This window comes from Fundulus heteroclitus, chromosome 16 (assembly GCF_011125445.2).
Source record: "Fundulus heteroclitus isolate FHET01 chromosome 16, MU-UCD_Fhet_4.1, whole genome shotgun sequence".
Taxonomy (NCBI): Eukaryota; Metazoa; Chordata; class Actinopteri; order Cyprinodontiformes; family Fundulidae; genus Fundulus; species Fundulus heteroclitus.
The window spans coordinates 4,789,552-4,809,876 of NC_046376.1; the positions used below are offsets into that span (position 1 = coordinate 4,789,552).

The following is a 20,325-nucleotide window of genomic DNA, read 5'->3' on the forward strand; positions in this document are numbered from 1 at the left end:
GGTTACAGTTCTTATCCAGTGCAGGTTTGCTCCAAACCCCCGCTCACACCGTTCCAAGCTGCAGGAAGAGGGTTCGCTAGAACAGAAGTTCATGAGCTCCTTTCTGTTGCTGTCCCTCATTAATAATTAAAAAAACAGCTTTGGTTTTTGTTTTCTTGGGTGAAGAAAGTTATGCTTGCACATAAATAACTCATAAATTATCTTCCAAATGCCCCTCTGTTTTCTCATGTTTCAGTGTTGCAGTTTTGAAATTAACTGGAACACTCTCCTGTCTAGTGCCTGACTTTTCATGTTTGGCTCCTAAAATACCCGAGGGGGATTATTATATAAATAATATTGCCTATTTTTGTATAGTTGCACATCTTCATCTTGCTTGAGGTTGTTCGACAATTTTACCTACGACATTATTTGCAGTTATTTTGACAGGATATGTGTTGTCTAAGATTCTTCCACTTATGAAGATTTGCATATTATGGTGAAAAGGTCTTTACATGTCCTGTGATTAGAGCGACTGTTTGTATATCCATTCTGGTAGTGTAGGCTGGGCTATGTGCCTGAAATTACACTAAAATTTCAACCCGGGACCTCCGACAAAGACAAGAGAAAGTGGAGAGGCTAAACAAGATCAACTCCCTTGGTCGCCACATCTCCTGTGATCACACATGGTCCTTTAACACCTCTCACCTGGTTATTAACCAAAAATGCACCAGAGAGATACACACCTTTATTTATGGTTAAGTTAGACTTCTTGTTTAAACAAAACCGTTTATGTTTTAATCTTATTTTCCATCTACCAGGCCATTCAGAGATTTAGTGAATGTACAATAGCAAATATTACACTACCCACTGCTAGCATTGGTCTTAAAAGTTTTATTTTGAAATAATTGAATGAGTGTTAAATAAATTCTGCAAAGAAAGAATAGATGAATGCCCCCGTAACCCCCACCGTCATTGCAAAGATGATCGCTAAAAATACTAAGCAAAAGTTGAAATAAACTAGGAAATATGCACTTAGAAAATGGGCATGCACATTGAAAAACCACAAGTAACCTGTGTTGCAGTGAGCTATATTGGACCAGGCTAACGGTTGAGCTAATTAGTTAACTATCAGGTAATGGGGAATCATAGCTACACTCCCAATGTTATAGATATGCACCGTGTGCGTGAAGCGGACCAATTTCCTGTCTGAGTGCTGAACATTAGAAGCGTTCTATTGAGTCAAACTGGGACTGAGCAGCTCTGGCTAAATAAGTGGCTAACCTAATATTATTAATATTATTTAGCAGCTAATGCTACATAACAAGAGCTCTCAACTCTCACGCAATGACCATGTGAGACATGCATTTCACTGACTTCCCACGCACACACGCCATTTCTCAAGCATAAAAATAAAAATGCCCATATGGGCTGTGGATGATCAGTTCATAACACTGTTCATTCAGAGCTCAGTATAAAATCCCGCCTTCTGTGGAGCTGTTTCAGCTTCTTTCACAGCTTGTGGCCATCAGTTATTATTCCTGCTGTAGTTCATGTTAACAGAGGAAGAGTGATCAGAGTTATAAATAATTTTTGGTCTTAACCAGTGGTGAAATAAGCCCGTACGGTCTGGTACTGCGTATACAGGGGCAATGTGAGAGAGCGGCTGGCAGATAAAGCCTTCATTCAGAACCAGTCATGGCTGCACGCTGGATCAGAAAACAGATCTGCTAATCAGATGCAGTCTAAAATGCTACCCTGTCTGTTTATTAGTTTCATTTTTATTAATTCTGCTTTTTCTGAACTACATTTGCGAGCTGACTGCTCCTCTCCCCTTTCTTCCCTCAGAGCCAGGGGCTTTTGTCAGCAACCAGCCTTGAAAATGTGAACTACTGCGTTTAATGTCCTTCCACCCATAGCAAAATGTCCCACTGAAATCAAAAGGAAAGTTAGTAGATGTGTTTCATGCTGTTCTGTTTAAAGACACAGAATTAGTGGTGCAGCGGTGGGTTGATTTGTCGCCTTGTGCTTGAATTAAGGTGCGCAAAATTAAGTTACATTTAGGTAGGCACTTTTAAGGGGCATTTTAAAGGACTTGTAACATCAGGAGTCCTTTATAGTGTTTATTTATGCTTTTTTCCCATTGTTTATTCCTCGTGCATTGTGCACCAATGGGGAAAAAATCCGCCGACCTCACTGCCTCAAACTGGCATCTTTAAGTATAAATTAAGCTGGTACCAGACCCTACCAAAAAATTTAATTTTTTCTCTACAGTCACTTAGGAACCAGTGAGTCGCAGGGCTTGAATTGTGGTGCCTATACTGATAGAATCTAGGGATGAAATGCATAATTATCGCCTCCAGTATGTGCATGCCTATGCCATGCTGTCAATTTGGTCATTCACCACAAACCATGACAGAATGATGTAACCATGAAAAGGACCAGGAAGAGCAGTGGTTGCCATTTTGGGGCATGAGGCTGGCCATCCTTCCCTTTTCTTTGGACTCTAGTGGGCACCTGGACCAAAAAAAGGTCCTCACTTTACATCAAAGTCCCCACTTTACAAGTAAAATGAGCAAAAATCTTTCTTGCTCTGCTGCAAGTACCAGAACCCCTCCTCCCATATTTCAAGAGTTTGGGGTTTCTTCAATCAAAATTGTCAGGCAAACAACAGCAATCAGACTTAAATCAGATGCAGGCCAACTATTGCTCAGTTTTTCTGAAAACATTTCAACCGCTATTCAGGAGACTCAACTCAGGTGGTTCACATTTGAATGGCTCAAGTCCGTTTGCCTCCGATTTAAGCCTATCTGTTGTTGTGATGACCTGGATAACTGAGAATTTGCACATTTATACTAGACCTGAAGTCTAGGCAATGTCAGTGGTATTTTGTCTATAATCGCTGGTAATTTAAAGTGCTTTATAAATAAATTGGATTGGATTCAGTAGATGAAAACATCGGGCACTCACGTTCAGGTGGAGTTGATGTTGCCAGAGTTGTTGGAGTTTTAGTGGTAGCATTGAGGTCACCGCCAGTCCCACTGGATGTGAAGCTAATGAAGCCAGGCTGGTTGGTGTTGATCACACCGTTGATCCAGCTCTCATACTGGGATACTCTGGTGTAGACTCCTGGGTAATCTGGCAGAGCACATCCTCTTCCAAAACTTACAATTCCTGCTTGTATCCAGCGGCCACCCTGCTTGCTCACCATCGGACCTCCTGAATCCCCCTCAAAGACCAGAAACACTTCATTTAAATGAGATGAAAACAAATGTCTGCAGACAATAACAAACTGAGGTAAGCAGATGATCACCTGACAGGAATCCTTGCCTCCCTCTAGTAACCCGGCACATATCATGTTGTCAGTAATGCTGCTCTCTCCGTAGCTAGACGCGCACTGACTGTTCCCCACAACCGGCACCTCCACCTCCATCAGATTTTGAGGAGACGGAAGAGGGACTGAGGAGACAAATTTTATACAACAATTGGAGTTAAAAAAATGGGTTTTCTCTTCATTTATCCATATGTTATTGATTTACAACCAACCTCCACTTCCAATGGTGCCCCAGCCAGTGATCCAGGTGTTAACCCCACTGGAGAAGGTGCTGTCTGAGGCGGCTAGGCAGACTGGTGAGATATAACTGGTGAAACTGACTGGTTTAGAAAGCTTCAGAAGAGCAATGTCATTGTTGGAAGTTCCTGAATTGTAGTCAGGGTGATTTATGATCTGTGCTACTGTCCGATTGACTTCATTTAGGTTGGATCCTTCCTGACTCTGACGACCCAGATATACTGTCAAAGCAGATGGGGAACCAGTGCTCCTGTAAGAAGAGTCAGAAAGCAAATCATATTTATTTAGCTAAACCACCACTGAGATGATCATGGATTTGCACAGATAGACCCGAGGTGGGGTTGGACCACCTGCCCTATTTGCTCTGTACAAAAAAGTGCCCTCCTGAATTTTTTTTCCTTCTTTTTTTATTTTATGAAATGTGTGTTTGTCACATGTACAGCATGTGGCGAAGTAACGTTTCTGAATTTAAAAGCTTATTTTATCAGTGCACCACATTTTCTGTAAATTTGCCTGATAAGAACTACCTCCATGCCTTGTGCAGAGCAGTCAAGTGTATAAAGCGCCAAAACGGCCCAAAGCGGGAACATGCAAGACCAATCAAGGGGAACTGTGAGTACGACCGAGTTAGTCACACCTAGTTTGGCTGTTCTTCACATCTTTTATTTCAGTGAAAGAAGTGAAAGTGCTAATTTTTGTAAAAAAAAAAAAAAAAGAAAAGAAAAAAATCCAAAATTTATAAACTGTACAGTGTTTTATTTATATTTTTAGCTTTTCTTTTGTGTGTATCTGCATGCTTATATTGTCCTTTGCGGTTTTCAGAGGACACATTTCCCACTGTTTGACAAAAAAATATTTCAGTTCTTTTTTGTGATTCTCTAGTTGTATTTTTTTGTTTTATTTTTTTACCGCAAATAAAAGTATACATAGGGTTGTTTTATTCAGTTCTGAAATTTTCTCCAAATAATATGACTCCTTAAATACCCAAATTGGATGAAAGTTTAACAAAATAAAATAAAATGGATTTCTGACCATTATAATCAACAACATGACAACATATGACAATGTTATATTCCATTTTTCCCCCAACTAGTTTTCCATGAACATACAGTTGCTTCCCAATTTGTATACTATATTCAAATACAAATTCAAATATATTTACTATTTTTTTATGCTTGTGAAAAGCATATAATTTGATGGGTAATTTAGGAATGTCAAAGTCATATTTTAACAGGAACTCAAATCATCCCACTTTACTGACAGAGTGAGGAGAGAAACCAAATTCTATGGCTGTTTTTTTTTAAAACTGAAACCATTTGTCATGATTGTTTTCCGGTGTACTCAAGACGCGCACACGGGACTGAAGGTTTAAGAGTTTTATTACATGGTGATGAAGTCCGGAGGGTCTGGGTTGCAGAGGATCAAAGATGTAGGTGTTGATGGGCATGACATTTATAAACTGATGCAATCTGACAGCCCGGAGCTAGAGTCCATAAAGATCAAAGTGGCCAGGTAGCACAGTGGTACGAGTTAGCAGTTCTCAGGAGACACTGTGGCTCAGAGCAGCGCATCTCCTGGGCGGCTAGTCAGGTTAGCAGTTCTCTTAACACTAGAGCAACAAATCTTCAAAGGCAAAACGGGGACTGGCATGGAGAGGTGGTGACTGAAGTTGGACCGGCACAAGAGTGAGACAGAGGGAGGCTTAAATAGGGAGACTGGCAGGTGACATGCATCTGACTGAATAATTACCAACAGGTGTGACTGACTGCAAAGGGAGTGAAGGGGAAGCTTAAGTGAGGGGAAGGGAGGAGCTAAGACTAACAGAAATAAAGGTCAAATCATAACTATAACCTAAAAGAGATGAAAACTGAAATATAATATTAAACAGAAAGCTAAGTCAAAACTCTACCATGACACCATTTAAGTGTTAAAACACAATACATTACTCTAAAATATAATAACTTTAATTTCTCTATCTTCATAAATGTTACTGTATATCCTTTTTGATGTTTATTTCTCTAGATGAGGTTACAGTAATTTTCTCAATAATTTTTCCAGGTATAGGTAATGAATATGTATGCTGAAAAAAATCTTGATAAAGTCTTTTTTTTGTCATGATTGTCCTCCTTTAAAGACTTTGGTCTCACTGTAACCAGCTGTTTAACAATTTACATTTATTAATGTTATTTGTCAATTCTTAGTTTGACACTTTTGCTTGCTCTTTTGTAGGAGACATTCAAACCTCTCCATTTGACAAGTACATGGTAGGATTGAGAACTGTGTAAATACTCATTATATCCATGCTCGGTATGGAGGATTGCTGAGAAGTCAACGACTCACTGCCAGCGACTGTCCACTGTGGCTCCATGCTCCTCAGGAGGAGTGAAAGCTGCAAGTCAATGACTTGATGCAATCTGCTGGGTTTACCCAGAGAGAAAACCTTCTAACCAAGTTGTCTGGAGGGTTTGATTGACTTAACTTTGGAAAGAGCCTTGAGACAACAAATTGTGAATTGTATACGTGAATAAAATTGATTTGAATATATTTGTTTTACAACTTTCAAAATTTTGATTCAGCCTTGAGGTTTGATTCATTGTTTGGATCAGAAGTGTGAGCTGGTGCTTTTTTGGTATATTTTCTGGTTTTCTCAGCTAGTTTCTCAGCTAATGTACTTGTATTGATATTCTGATTGGAAACCCCAATAATTGGAGATTCTGTGATGAACAGGCTAAGCGCAGCAGTATATCCTTGTCACTGACTTTTTATTTTAAATCTAGGTCATGTTCCCTTCCCTACAGAAACACAATTGTTAATGTCTGAATGGAGCATGTGGATTGTATATGAAAAGGTTTTGCCAAAGTCAAAATGTTTGTGTTTCAGAAATAAATAGATGTTCATGCTGTAAATCCAAAAACAATATAAAATCATGATCACCATAGTTTACTAAATGTTTCGTCCAGCTTTTGGCCGCTTTGGCACTTCATACAAGTGGACAGGCATGTGGTGGTGCAGTTGCAGCAGCAGCAGTGCCTCCTCCTCCCCTAGCCTCTCCTCTTCCCCACTGTATTAGATCCCTGCCCCTGGTGGAAGCCCGTTTAACGTTCCAGTTAACAAGCAAAACCTGTGCATTTGCTTCCTAAACCTCAAATGAAAAAGTTTAAATTTCACTTTTTTCTCATGTATCTAAGCTAGCGGAGGATACCTTCCTGCTACGTCTGCTAAGGCCACTGTCACCAGGTGCCCAGAGAACATTTAAAATTTACCACTTAAATTAGAAATAATTTTTTGATTTAAATATATCATTAGATAGTGTTATTATTTTTGCTATGATTGTCCCCACGACTTTAGCTCTGTCTGTAAAACATTTCATTTAAACACATTTTAGGCCAAATGAGCTGAATATTGACGATTGAAAATTCCTGTCATAAAGTTCATTAAATGGGAGGCATGTAGGCTTAGTTCTGCTGTTTGATTGTTTGGGAAACCAACCTGTAGTGTTGAACATGATTAAAAATCTGCATCAGACAACATATGGCTATTAATTAAAAATAGGTATAATATGCGTGATGTTCAAGCTGTGCCGAATAAATGTCATACTACAAAGGCAGCTGACAGCTGACAGCTTCTTATGTGCTGATGCTACATAAGGTGCCCTTTTTCTTTACTTGAGCACCTGCCTCCCAAAATGTCTTGCCACACCACTGAGTGAGATGATAGAGGCCCGTGACTTGTTACAGTATTTGCGTGAGGCTATCTGCTATAGGTTAGTTTTGTTAGCTTTAGCTCTTATGAATCAAAATCCAGACACAGACCAGGCTCTGAACTCATTCTTTATGTTCTGAGGTGATTTTTCTCCACCAAAGGCACTTTTGATTATTTTCGGTTTCTTGCAGAAATGGAGCAGCACTAGTGCCAAGCTTTAAAGGCATACTATGCAACATTTTTCAGTTAATTAATGTGTTCCATACCATTTTGGATGATTAAATGAGTAATTTCAGGTCAAACAAAGGTTTTCTCGGCCGCCCTGGGGGTCTGTGGGGGAAATACCACACTTGCAATTGCAAGAGCTCACGGCCCGCACACACAGAAGTCTCGCTTTACGGCGAGAACTTTATGTGTTTTTGCCCTGCCATTCACTATATGCACGCGCGAAAGCAACAACAAAGAACCGCGTGTTAACGTCAAATAAACATGCAAGCATATCGAGTTTTATTATTATTATTATTATTATTATTATTATTATTATTATTATTATTATTATTATTTTTAAATTTTTTTTTTTTTATGTTGGCGAGACGCTACCGCGGCGGCGGTGGCGCGGCGCAGCTTGGCGAGAAGGCCGCCGCGGCCGCTTCCCAGGATAGCGCTGCAGGAAGCTTGATGTTCATACCTTCACTGTGTTAATCATTGTTTTTACTGCCGTTTTTTCCACTTTTCGTTGCGTTCGCCTGTCTGCTAAGCTCAAAACAACCGCGCCTGGCTTGACGGAGAAACCAGAACAGCTGAGCATCTTTACGACAGTGCACTGTTACTTTCGCCCTCTGGGGGGAGCCTCGCTGGAAAATCAACCCCGGTTGAATAGTATACCTTTAAAGCCCCAGTGGATAAGATTTTCTCACTGGAGCACCATCTAGAAGTGCGCTAAATGAATTACAAACGATCCTCCCATTAAGCTCGTAATCGCTACTACAGAAGCCGTGGAGTATCATAAATGTAACAATGTAAACATGTCCTCTATGTATTAGCTACAGCAAACAGCTATGGTCCTCCACATCTGGTTTAAATCTCCACTCCCTCAAGAATTATCTTCACCTGGTAATACTAGCTGTGCCAATTAGACTCTAGTTCTCTCCCAGTTATTACTTCTTTTTCTTTTCTTGGTTACTTTCGCTTCCCTCTTGCTGAGCAAAGAGCATGGATGGTCCTCCATTTCAGAAAAAAATGGCAAATAGAATGAAACATGATCATCTTTGCTTGTTTCCTACTCTTCCTCCACCGACATGTCCTCATATAGAAGAAAGATATGGGGAAATGCGTATGGCTGACAAGTTAGTCTCCTTTCGCCTACTGAAATCAGAAATGGCGAGGCAGCATGGTGTCTCCCAGTGGGTGCACCTAAACCTTAGACTTAGACAACTTTATTTGTCATTTTGTATGCACATCATTTTGAGTGCGTACAGAACGAAATTTCGTTGCATACAGCTTGTAAAATTACAGTAAAAATTTAATTACAGTATATGGTGCAGCAGTGATTTAAAAGTAAACAATTTAAATGTAGACAATGCAGGAGAAGTCACAGTGTACAGGTAAGTATTTTTAAAACCTTTTGTATGTGCAGAATTGATTGTGCAAGGGCATTTGTGCAAGAATACAGCTTGTAATTTACCGTAGATTTAAAATACAGTATAAGGTGCAGCACTGATTTAAAAGTAAAACAATTGAAAGGTAAACAATGCAGGAGAAAGTCACAGTGTACAGGTGAGTATTTAAAAAAAAACATTTGTATGTACATAATTTGATTGTGCAAAGGGCATTTGTGCAAGAATGCTTTTAAAAACTAAGAGTTCGGCAGCATTTGTAATGCTAGATGTAGATGCAATGATGCAAAATGTGCGAATATGCGAATGTTGTGCTGAGTTTATGGGTTATAGTTCAGCAGTTCAGCAGCAGTTCAACAGTCTGATGGCAGCAGGGAAAACGCTTTTGTAGAACCTGTAGGACCTGCAGCGGATGCTGCGGAACCTCTTTCCAGGGGGCAGCAGGGAAAACAGTCCATGTTGGGGGTGTGAGGGGTCCCTGATGATGTTACGGGCTCGGGACACGCAGTGCTGAGATGAAACGTTTTTATGGAAGGAAGAGGAGCCCCGATGATCCCTTCTGCTGTCCTCACCACTGTCCTCATGTTCTTCCAGTCGGAGGCACTGCAGCCTCCACACCACACATAGAGACAGCTGGTCAGAATGCTCTCCATGGTGCTTCTGTAGAAAGTCGTGAGGATGGGCGGGGGCAGGTGGGCTCTCCTCATCCTCCTCAGGAAGTACAATCACTTCTGTGCCCTCTTCACCAGTGACGTGGTGTTCACAGACCAGCTGAGGTTGTCCGTGATGTGCACCCCCAGGAACTTGGTGCTGCCGACCACCTCCACAGCTGAGCTGTTGATAAGCAGTGGAGCGTGGTGAGGCTGGTTCTTCCTGAAGTCGACGATGATCTCCTTTGTCTTCTCCACGTTCAGGATCAGGCTGTCTTCTCTGCACCAGCCCACCAGCTGCTTCACCTCCTCTCTGTAGTCCTGGTCGTTGTCGTCTCTGATCAGGCCCACCACCGTTGTGTCGTCAGCAAACTTCACAATGTGATTGGTGGTGAACCTGGGAGCACAGTCGTGTGTCATCAGGGTGAACAGCAGGGGGCTCAGGACGCAGCCCTGAGGGTAGCCCATGCTGAGGGTGATGACATCAGCCTCGGAAATCAATTGCAATCTATCCTGTAAGTGATTGCGATTTATCACTGCACTTTATCCCGTACTGTAATTCACTGTCAGGTATCCTGTAGAGTTACTGCAATATTACTGCAATCTTTCTGAGCTGTGTGAAAACGAAATTTCGTTCTGTATGCACTCGGTGTATACAAAATGACAATAAAGAAAGTCTAAGTCTAAGTCTAAGTCTAAGGTGTTCTGACCGACCCGGACTGACTGAGGTCTGTTGGTGAGGAAGTCTAGCAGCCAGTTGCGAAGGGGTGTGCTGAAGCCCAGATATTCCTGTTTTCCCACCAGATGCTGTGGGATGATGGTGTTAAATGCTGAACTGAAGTCCAGGAACAGGATCCGCACGTGCGTGTTCTTCTCCTCCAGGTGTGCCAGGCTCAGGTGAAGAGCAGAGGAGATGGCGTTCTCAGTGGAGCGGTTCCGTCGGTAGGCAAACTGGAACGGGTCGAATGTTGGGGGGAGACTGGACACAATGTGTTCTTTTACCAGCCTTTCAAAGCACTTCATCATGACAGGAGTCAGTGCAACAGGCCGGTAGCCGTTGAAACAGGTGACTTGAGGTTTCTTCGGCACCGGAATGATGGAGACAGACTTGAAGCATGCTGGTACTGTGGCTCGGACCAGCGAGGTGTTAAAAATGCCTGTGAGGACACCAGCCAGCTGACCTGCACACTCCTTGAGCACCTGCCCAGGTATGTTGTCGGGACCTGGGGCCTTCCGCGGGTTGACTCTCCTTAGAGTCTTCCACACGTCGGCAGTGTCAAGGCGGAGGACCTCCTCTTCCTGATGGGATACAGCTTTCACTGCTGGAGTGCTGTTTAATGCCTCAAACCTCCCAAAGAAGTTATTTAGGCTATTATGGAAGTAAGCATCAACTTCACCCACCGGGGGGGGGGGAGGGAGTGTTGTATTCGGTGATCGCCCGTATGCCTTTCCACATGCTCCTGGTGTTGCTGGCGTCATGGAAAAGCTCCTGGATTTACTGATTGTGGTTCCACTTTGCTAACCTGATGGCACGGTTCAAGTTGGCTCTCGATGTCCTCAGTGCCTCCTTGTCACCAGACTTGAAGGCTGAGTTCCGTGCTTTTAGCGCTTGACGAACCTCCTCAGTGATCCAGGGTCGTTGATCCGCTCGGGTGATGATGGTCTTTGTGGTGCTGACGTCCTCAATGCATTTGTTGATGTAGGCTGACACAGTCATGGCGTACTCATCAATGTCAATCTTGTCCTCATAAGTTGCTGCAGCTTTGAACATGTCCCAGTCAGAGCACATAAAACAGTCCTGGAGTGCCTCCATTGCTCCCTCAATCCACACCCTCACCTGCCTCACTACAGGTTTAGCTCTGATCAGCAGGGCCCTGTATGCAGGAGTTAGCATAACAGAGAGATGGTCTGAAGAGCCCAGGTGGGGGCGGGGGGCTGCCTTGGATGCGCCTTTGATATTTGTATAAACTAAGTCTAGACTGTTCTCTCCCCGAGTTGCAAAATCCACCTGTTGGTAGAAATGAGGGAGAACAGTTTTCATATTTGCCTGGTTAAAATCCCCAGCAATGATGAAAACGCCTTCTGTATGTGCAGATTGCAGCTCAGAGATAGTCCAGTATAGAACACTCATGGCCTCTTTTGTATTAGCTCTCGGAGGAACATACACCACTGTTATAATAAACACATTCAACTCTTTAGGCAGATAAAAAGGTCTGCAGCTAATAATCAGGGTCTCGATGTCCGGAGAGCAAAAACTTTTGATTATTCTAGCATTTTTACACAAGGTGTTATTGATGTAAACGCAGAGTCCGCCTCCTCGGGTCTTACCGCTGAGCTCTTTATTCTTGTCGGCGCGGAAAGTGGCTAGCCTGTCCAGGCTAACGTCTTGGTCTGGGATTGTTGAGTTGAGCCATGTCTCGGTCAGAATCAGAGCGCAGCATTCTCTTAACTCCGTCTTTGCAGAACATATGTATTTGTAAGCTACTTATTTTTAGTTATGAGAACGTTTTCATTTTTGATGTGATGTTGTTAGACTTTGCCAGAGTATGTATTTATAAAAGCAATACTTTAATAAAAGCCAAATTAGTTACATACGGCCCCTTTAAGGCTTTTATTTCTTTAAGCTTGATACATGCTTTACTGGTCAAACCTTTGGGCACAGGGGGCATGCTCTAAATTTAGTATTATTCAATGTTTTATGGCACCCGTTGTGTTTGTAATTGTTGAATAGGGGTATTTTTGTCCACATATGTATGAAATTTTGTTTTTATGCTGGATAAGAAAAACATAAAATCAAGCAGATCAGCTATCTGGCTGTGAGGTGAGGTGTTTTCTGTAGTTTTGTTGCTCACCCTTGGAAGCAATGAGCAGCACTCAGCACCCACTGGTCGTTGATCAGAGATCCTCCACAGAAATGAACAGATGAGGTGTGCAGACTGACCTGCCAGGGCCAGCTGCCTGATGGAGCTGCCGCTCCTCCAACAATCCTGGTGTTGAGTGAGGGCTGACCACATACTGAGACAAAAAAACAGATAAACCTCTGGATTATCTGGTTTCTCTATAACCCACCCACACCCTAACAATAGTAAATCTCTCTAAAGAGTAAGAGTAGGAAGACTGGTTTCATTTATAAATTTGCAGGGAAGATTTGACTTACCTGACAGCTGTGAGTCACTCTCTGAAAAATGAAAGAGAACTATGCATGAACTAATGATTATAAATGTTTAAATATATCCTTCGGCGACAATTTTTTAACCAAACAATAGATGAGAATAGAATTAAAATATCCTTCGTGTAAGTTTCCCAGTCTCTAAAGATAGCATCTCAAACCTCCATTTTACCTGTAAGATTATTAAAAAAACAACAGGTAAACACCTTTTCAACAATGACCAACCGCTTTGATGTTTTCCAGTCATGTTTCCGTGATCACCACAGTACAGAGAACGCCCTGGTCAAGGTGTTTACTGACATCCATATAAATGCAGACTGTGGAAGAACCACTGTGCTGGTTCTGTTGGATCTCAGAGCAGCATCCCATACTGTCGATTACTCCATTCTCTTAGAGTACCTGGAAAACTGGGTCGGCCTTTCTAGTACAGCACTCGACTGGTTTAAATCCTTCTTAAAAATTCATGGACTTTTTGTTTTCAGTAGGTAACTTTACATCAGAGGCGACGAAAATCACATGTGGGGGTCCCAAATGGGTCCCCTCCTATTCAGTATCTACATGTTCCCTCTAGCTCAGATCACAAAAACAATATCTGTTACCATAACTATGCAGACGACACACAGCTCTACATCACATTATCACCAGGTGACTATGAACCCATTAAAGAACTGAGGAAATGCTTAGAAGAAATCAATGCATGTATGTGCCAACATTTTCTTCAATTGAATAAAAACAAAACTGAAGAAATAATTTTTGGAACAATAGAGGAATGATTAAGAGTTAGCACAGATCTCTTTTACAGGTCTGCCAAAAAGGTGGATCAGACCAGTGCAGCTGTTCCAGAACGCTGCTTCCCCACGTCTTCACTGAGACTAAGAAAGTAGAGCACGTCACCCCAGTTGTAAAGTCCTTACACTGGCTCCCTTTATCTCAGAGAATAGACTTTAAAATGCTCCTATTAGTCTATAAATCACTGAATGGCTTAGGACCTAAATACATCCCTGAGTTGTTATCAGTGTATCAGCCATCCAGACCACTCAGGTCTTCTGGCTCCAGCCTGCTCTGCGTACCTAGAACCAGAACCAAATACGGAGAAGCATCATTTAATTCTTATGCTCCATTTATCTGGAACAAAGTTCCAGAAACTGTAAAAGTGCTGAAAGCCTGAGTTCTTTTAAATCAAGGTTAAAATTACATTTGTTTAGAATTTGCCTTTAGCTGTTCAAGTTAAACTGTTAACTGAAACATCATTAGTTTAAGTTTGTAATCCAACTGTATTTAAAATAATCAATATTTGCTTTTCTCCCTGACTGAACACGTCCCGAGGGAGGAGGGGCACAATGAGTCTGAGTGGACCATGTTCTGCGCCTCTATTGTCGAGGCGGCTAGTTGGAGCTGTGGCCACAAGGTTGTTGGTGCATGTCGCGGCGGCAACCCTCGAACACGCTGGTGGACACCAGCGGTGAGGGAAGCTGTCAAGCTGCAGAAGGAGTCCTATCTGGCTTTTTTGGCCTGTGGGACTCTGGAAGCAGCTGATATATACCGGCAGTCAACGCAGCAGGCGGCTCGACTGGTTGCTGAGGCAAAAACTTGAGCATGGGAAGAGTTCTGAGAGGCCATGGAGAAAGACTTCCATACGGCTTCGAAGCGATTCTGGTCCACTATCCGGCGTATCAGGAGGGGGAAGCAGTGCAGTACCAACACTGTTTATTGTGGGGGTGGTGTGCCGCTTACCTTGACTCGGGAAGTTGTGTGTCGGTGGGCAGAATACTTCGAAGACCTCCTTAATCCCACCAACACGTCTTCCATTGAGAAAGCAGAGCGTGGGGAGTTTGGGTCAGGTTCACCCATCTCTGTTGCTTAGGTCACCGAGGTGATTAAAAAGCTCATTGGTGGCAAGGCCCCGGGGGTGGATGAGATTCACCCTGAGTACCTTAAGGCTCTGGATGTTGTGGGGCTGTGTTGGTTAACGTGACTGCAATATTGCATGGACATCGGGGGCAGTTCCCCTGGATTGGGAGACTGGGGTGGTGGTCCCCAATTGGTGGTCCCCAATTCAAATATTTTCAAATCTAGATATGATTGTAAACAAGAACTATGAATGTTTAACAAAAGAAATCACTGAAAATATCAATAGATGGATGCCCATCCCCCTATCACTGATTGGCAGGATCAACACCTACAAAATGAATATACTTCCAAAAGTAGTGTATATTTTTCAGAATGTCCCCCTGCCGCCCCCTTCAAATTGTTTTGATAATTTTAGGAAATTAATTGTTGGGTTTTTATGGCAAAATAAATGTCCCAGGGTTAGAATGTCGCTCTTACATTTACCTCACAAAAAGGGAGGACTAGGGTGTCCAAATATGAAGTGGTATTACTGGGCTGCCCAACTTAGGACTATTAGATATTACTTTAATGCCAGGGAACGCTTCCCAATGGTCAGAAATAGAATCTAACTCAGTAAGTCCGCCCTTACGTTTATAAAGGTTTTTCTGATTCAGTCCCAAGACTGTTGAGAAAAACGATTAATCCTATTGTTACAAACATAATCAGAATATTGTATGATGTACAGAAATTCACAAAAGGGGGAGTGGTGGCCTAGTGGAGCACAGAGCTTCGGTCCCAGAGGTTCTGAGTTCAACTTCCACAAGCTGCCATTCCGGGTCCCTGAGCAAGACCCTTAACCCCGATTGCTCCCCAGGTGCCGCACAATGGCAGCCCACTGCTGCTCAAGGGGATGGGTTAAGATGCAGAAGTGAATTTCTCCATTGTGAGATCAATAAAGTTCAATCATTAAAAGAACCAGTTATACTATCACAATTTACTCCATTATGGGGAAACCAAGATTTTACTCCTGGAAAAGCAGACTCTATATTTAAACAATGGGCCACAAAGGGAATAGATAGAATTCATGATTTATATCAAGCAAATTCAGCTTACATAATGTCGATTGAAGAATTCAGGCAGAAATTGTATAGAAATATAAAATACTTCTTTATATACCTGCAGCTCAGAAGCTACATTAGGACAAAAAAACAAAACAAAGATTTATCCAAGCCAACGAAATCCTAACTAAAAGAAATTGCTTGCAAAGGTAGCACAAGTAAAGGTGCGATTTCAGAATTCTAAAACTTTTTGGTTTTGAATTCCCCAGAGGATTCAACACTGAAACTAGAAGCCTGTAGATTAGACTTAGGAGTAAACCTGCCACTGGAGGATTGGCAGTCTGTCTGTACAAGGGCTCAGAAACAAACAGTTTACTCACGCTTAAGGATACTGCAATACAAATGGTTAATGCAAATCTATATTACACCAGTCAATTTAAATCGGTACAATCCTAATATACCAGATATGTGCACAAAATGTTTAGATGAAAAAGTGACTTTGTTTCATTATATCTGGAGAGCAAAAAAAAACAAAAACTTTAGAACATCTTGTCTCAAAGGATTTTGCACTAGATCCGGTTTTACTGATTTTAGGTTTGTATCCAAAAAGTACTTTGTTTACCAAATGTGAGCAATTATTTATAGATAATAAATTGTCTACTACATTATATATTGTCTACTACAAGCTAAAAGACTGATTCTGGAACTTTTCTGGAAGAAAACAACATAACCAGGTATCAAACAATGGATCAGGCAAATGCTTAAGACTTTACCTCCGGAACGCATAACATATCTCGAAAAAGGGAAAAGCAAATTATTTGAAAACATTTGCAGACCCTTCTGGAATTTTGTTGAAGGAGTGGATTTGTCTCAAGATGAAGAAGCCAGCTAAAGACAAGATTAATGTCGGACCATAAGGTTAAACAAGGGAGCCTCAGCAATGGACTGTTATCTTCTGTATACTTAAAGGAATTTATGCCGACATGTGTCTAAGAGGGCGTTGTTGATTGTATTGGTTATATGGCATATACATGTGTAAAAAATACAATTAAAATATTGTTGAAAAAAAAAAGTATCCTGGGGTCTTGTTCACAAATGAGGGGAAGATGGAGCAGGAGGTCGACTGGCGGATTGGTGCGGCGGTCGATCTAAGTTCCTACCCTCATCTATGGTCACGAGCTTTGAGTCCTGACCGAAAGAACGAGATCCCGGATACAAGCGGCCGAAATGAGTTTTCTCCGTAGTGTGTCTGGGCTCTCCCTTAGAGATAGGGTGAGGAGCTCAGTCATCCGGGGAGGACTCAGAGTAGAGCCGCTGCTCCTCCACGTCCAGAGGAGCCAGTTGAGGTGGCTCGGGCATCTGGTCAGGATGCCTCCTGGACGCCTCCCTGGTGAGGTGTTCCGGGCACGTCCCACCGGGGGGAGGCCCAGGGGAAGACCCAGGACACGCTGGAGGGACTATGTCTCCCGGCTGGCCTGGGAACGCCTTGGGATTCCCCCGGAGGAGCTGGCCCAAGTGGCTGGGGAGAGGGACGTCTGGGCCTCCCTACTGAAGCTGCTACCCCCGCGACCCGAACCTAGATAAGAGGAAGACGATGGATGGATGGATAAAATGCCAAACATGAAATTTTCACCTCTGGGGACATTGGGATTCTCTGAGTATAACGAGGGAGAGGGAGAGGGAGAGGGAGAGGGAGAGGGAGAGGGAGAGGGAGAGGGAGAGGGAGAATGGAGAATGAATGGACATCAGTTTTATTTTACACCATCATGCTCTTGGTTGCTAACAGAAACACTTAATTCATAATTGTGGCCTGTGGTGTAAACTAACTCAGGAGGAGATGTGAGCTGTTAGTGGACCTGAGTCAATCTTTGAAAGCTCTGAGCTCTTCAAAATTTGACAGCAGCATTGCTACTTCAAGTTGCTTTAATTTTTGTCCTGAACAGAAAGAAAAAGTTTTAGTGTCTTCAAGCCAGCCACGTCTAACCGGATTTGCAACTGACACACTAAACCTGAGTTGTCTTGGAAATAAAGCCAGACTTCCTGTTCTACCTGTTCACATCTGCAGACTCACCAACAACTGAAAGGAATGAAATGCCATGCTGACAGAGCTGTTTTAAAAACTGCATTAAAAAAAGCAGACAAACATAAACTGCTCTGTAGCTTTTTGGTTGCATATATCAGCATTATTTGCTCAGTAATGACACCTGTTATCCAGGAGGATATCATAGTTGCCTAGAGTCATCATTAGGATGTCTTGGACTATATAAGCTCTTACAATGTTGTCTTGATCTTTAAATAAAAACCTCTGAACCATGTTAAAAGTTTCACCTTGTAAAGCTGCTAGATAATTTTGGAGTGGCAGTCCACCAAAAGTAAAGAGAGAGAGAAATGTTTTTTATTTATTTCTCTTGCTTATAATCAATAATTTTGTAGCCCAAATAAGCGACTTCAAGGTAAAAAAAAAAAGCCCAAAAAAGCACAATCTGCAACTCCCGAAACTTATGAGAGACTACAGAAAAGAAAGAAGCCAGTCATTGCTTACAATAAGCAGACTTGGTAACCCTTATTAATGGCCTTACAATGGGCTGCCGTAAAGCTGTTGGTCTTACTGCGAGAATGAGAACAGAGCTGTGAGACTGTCACCAGGTCAATGCATAAAGAAGTTGCAAGAGTAGTTTTTTGGTCAGACAGTGGGGAGAGATGACAGACCTCTCAATTGTCTCATAAATTCGTTGCTTAATATCACAGGAACTCAGAAGAGGGTACATTAAGGTAGCGCTGCTTTAGCTTGGGACAAAGAGTAGAACAAGTAAAAACCACAAGGAAATGTTCAAGTTATGTGACTTGAAACTGAAACGATTTTTTTTGCATCAAAGGAAAAGACTTAAACGGAGATTGTAGATCCAATAATACTAGAAATGTGTAATTAGTCCCTCCCTGATTACTTGTCCGCCCGCCCATTTAAACCTCCCTCAGTTTTCTGTTTGTTGCCAGGACTTCATTCATGTTCCTCTTTCCTGTCCTCCAGCCCTTTGGTAAGAACTCTCCAGCATTCTGTGTTTAGCCTGACTACCTGATCTCATTTAGTTATCTGTTTTTTGAGTCTGCCTGTTCCCTGTCAACGTTTTTGTTTTTTGCTTGGATGATTGCTCTTCACTCAGCTCTGGACTATTTTCCTGTTAACCAGTCCGATCCACCTTCATCATCCACTTAATAAATTATGTTGATCGTTATTTTTTGTGTCTGGCTGAATACCGGGTTCATCATCTCCTAAATCATTACAGAAATGCCTGCAAAGACAGCTTGAGAAAATCCTCACACATAAGCACTTTGTGAAAAAATTACTTTAAATGCTTTGGCTCAGTTCACCTCGTCACCAGTTTGTAGTAAAAAAAAAAAATAAATACTCTAAACATTTTTGATAATTCCATCAGTTGTGGTTCTGATTCCAGTTTGGACCCTTTGACTCTTTGGATATATGGCTGATTATGACCCCAGATTAAATAAAAAAACACTTGTGATTTTTTGTGGGTGTCATATAAAAACATTTCTCTACAGCAGACTATGAGCAGATTGCAATACACTATTTTAAATTAATTATAAAGTGGTGAAGTTTTTAAACTTTTTAAAACAGCTTTCTGAACAGCAGGCTTTACCTGGTGCAGCAGATGAAGGAGGAAAATAACTAGTCACACTTTCAGGATAAAATTGTTTAAAGAAAAAAGTCCCCAAATAATTCAGAAGTTAAACCAACTTTGAAACACTCCAGCAGAAGATTGTAGAAGACAGCTTTCAGTTAGTAGTTCTTGTTTCCAGGGATTCTTACCTTTTATGAGCAGACTCAGAACAGCTGGCACCCAGATCAGTTTGAGCGCCATTGCTGCTGGTTTCCTCCAGTTGAGCTGCTCTGGTTTACATACCGATATTACAGCTTTTTATTTACACCCACTGAGTTACCTGCTCAGCGACATTCCAGTAACTCACGTCATGTACTGTTCGTGCAGGTTGATGCATCCTGTGTGTAGGTGTAGGAGAAAAATACCCTCATTGTAAAAGACTGATCGATTCAAATCTGTGATAAAAATAGGGAATTTCCAGTAATATGCAAAAATACAAGATAAGCAATCGGGAAGCTTCAATGCTGCTCAGAGGGGAACAGATGATGAAGTGTTTTGCAGGAACCTTGCCAACATATGGGTGCAGTCTATCTCACAAAAACATGTCTATATTTAAAACGTTGAGCCTAAATCCTTTGCTAAATAATGTTTATTTATTTATAAACCAATTACATTTCAACCAAATTCAGTCAACTTGAAATACTCTCCTATTTAATCACATTATAATTCAGCAGGTCATAAAATGTCAGTAAAATCAATTAAACTTTTAAGTATTTATTTTTCTGAAAGTTAAAGAAAGAAATAAGTGTATAAATAATCTCTCTAAAAATACTCCATCCATCCATTTTCAAACACTCTTATCCCTTGTGGTGCCTAACTCTAGCTGTCAGTGGGCGAGAGGCAGGGTACTCCCTACAGAGACAGACAGGACAACCAACCATTCACGCACACACCTAAGGAGAATTTAAAGGAGTAGAGAATTAACCTAACAGTCATGTTTTTGGACTGTGGGAAGAAGCCGGAGTACCTGGAGAGAACCCACGCATGTACAGGGAAAACATGCAAACTTGAACCCAGGGCTATTTGCTACCCACTCTGCCACTACAGCCTGGGAAAATAGAACCCGCATTGATAAC

General features: G+C 41.8%; 1 protein-coding gene across 2 annotated transcripts in view; it reads right to left on the reverse strand.

Moving 5' to 3' along the window:
- LOC105923620 (transmembrane protease serine 9) overlaps nt 1–19,468 on the reverse strand; it is a 283,180-nt gene extending 263,712 nt beyond the window's left edge. For both annotated transcript variants that reach the window (XM_036148753.1, XM_036148752.1), the window contains exons 1-6: nt 19,399–19,468; nt 12,673–12,693; nt 12,368–12,530; nt 3,523–3,797; nt 3,290–3,435; nt 2,947–3,205 (exon numbers count right to left, since the gene is read on the reverse strand). In XM_036148753.1, coding sequence (XP_036004646.1) covers nt 2,947–3,205; nt 3,290–3,435; nt 3,523–3,797; nt 12,368–12,530; nt 12,673–12,693; nt 19,399–19,450 — 916 coding nt within the window. In that variant the 5' untranslated portion in view covers nt 19,451–19,468. The remainder of the gene's footprint in view (nt 1–2,946; nt 3,206–3,289; nt 3,436–3,522; nt 3,798–12,367; nt 12,531–12,672; nt 12,694–19,398) is intronic.
- Nucleotides 19,469–20,325: the final 857 nt, after the last annotated feature.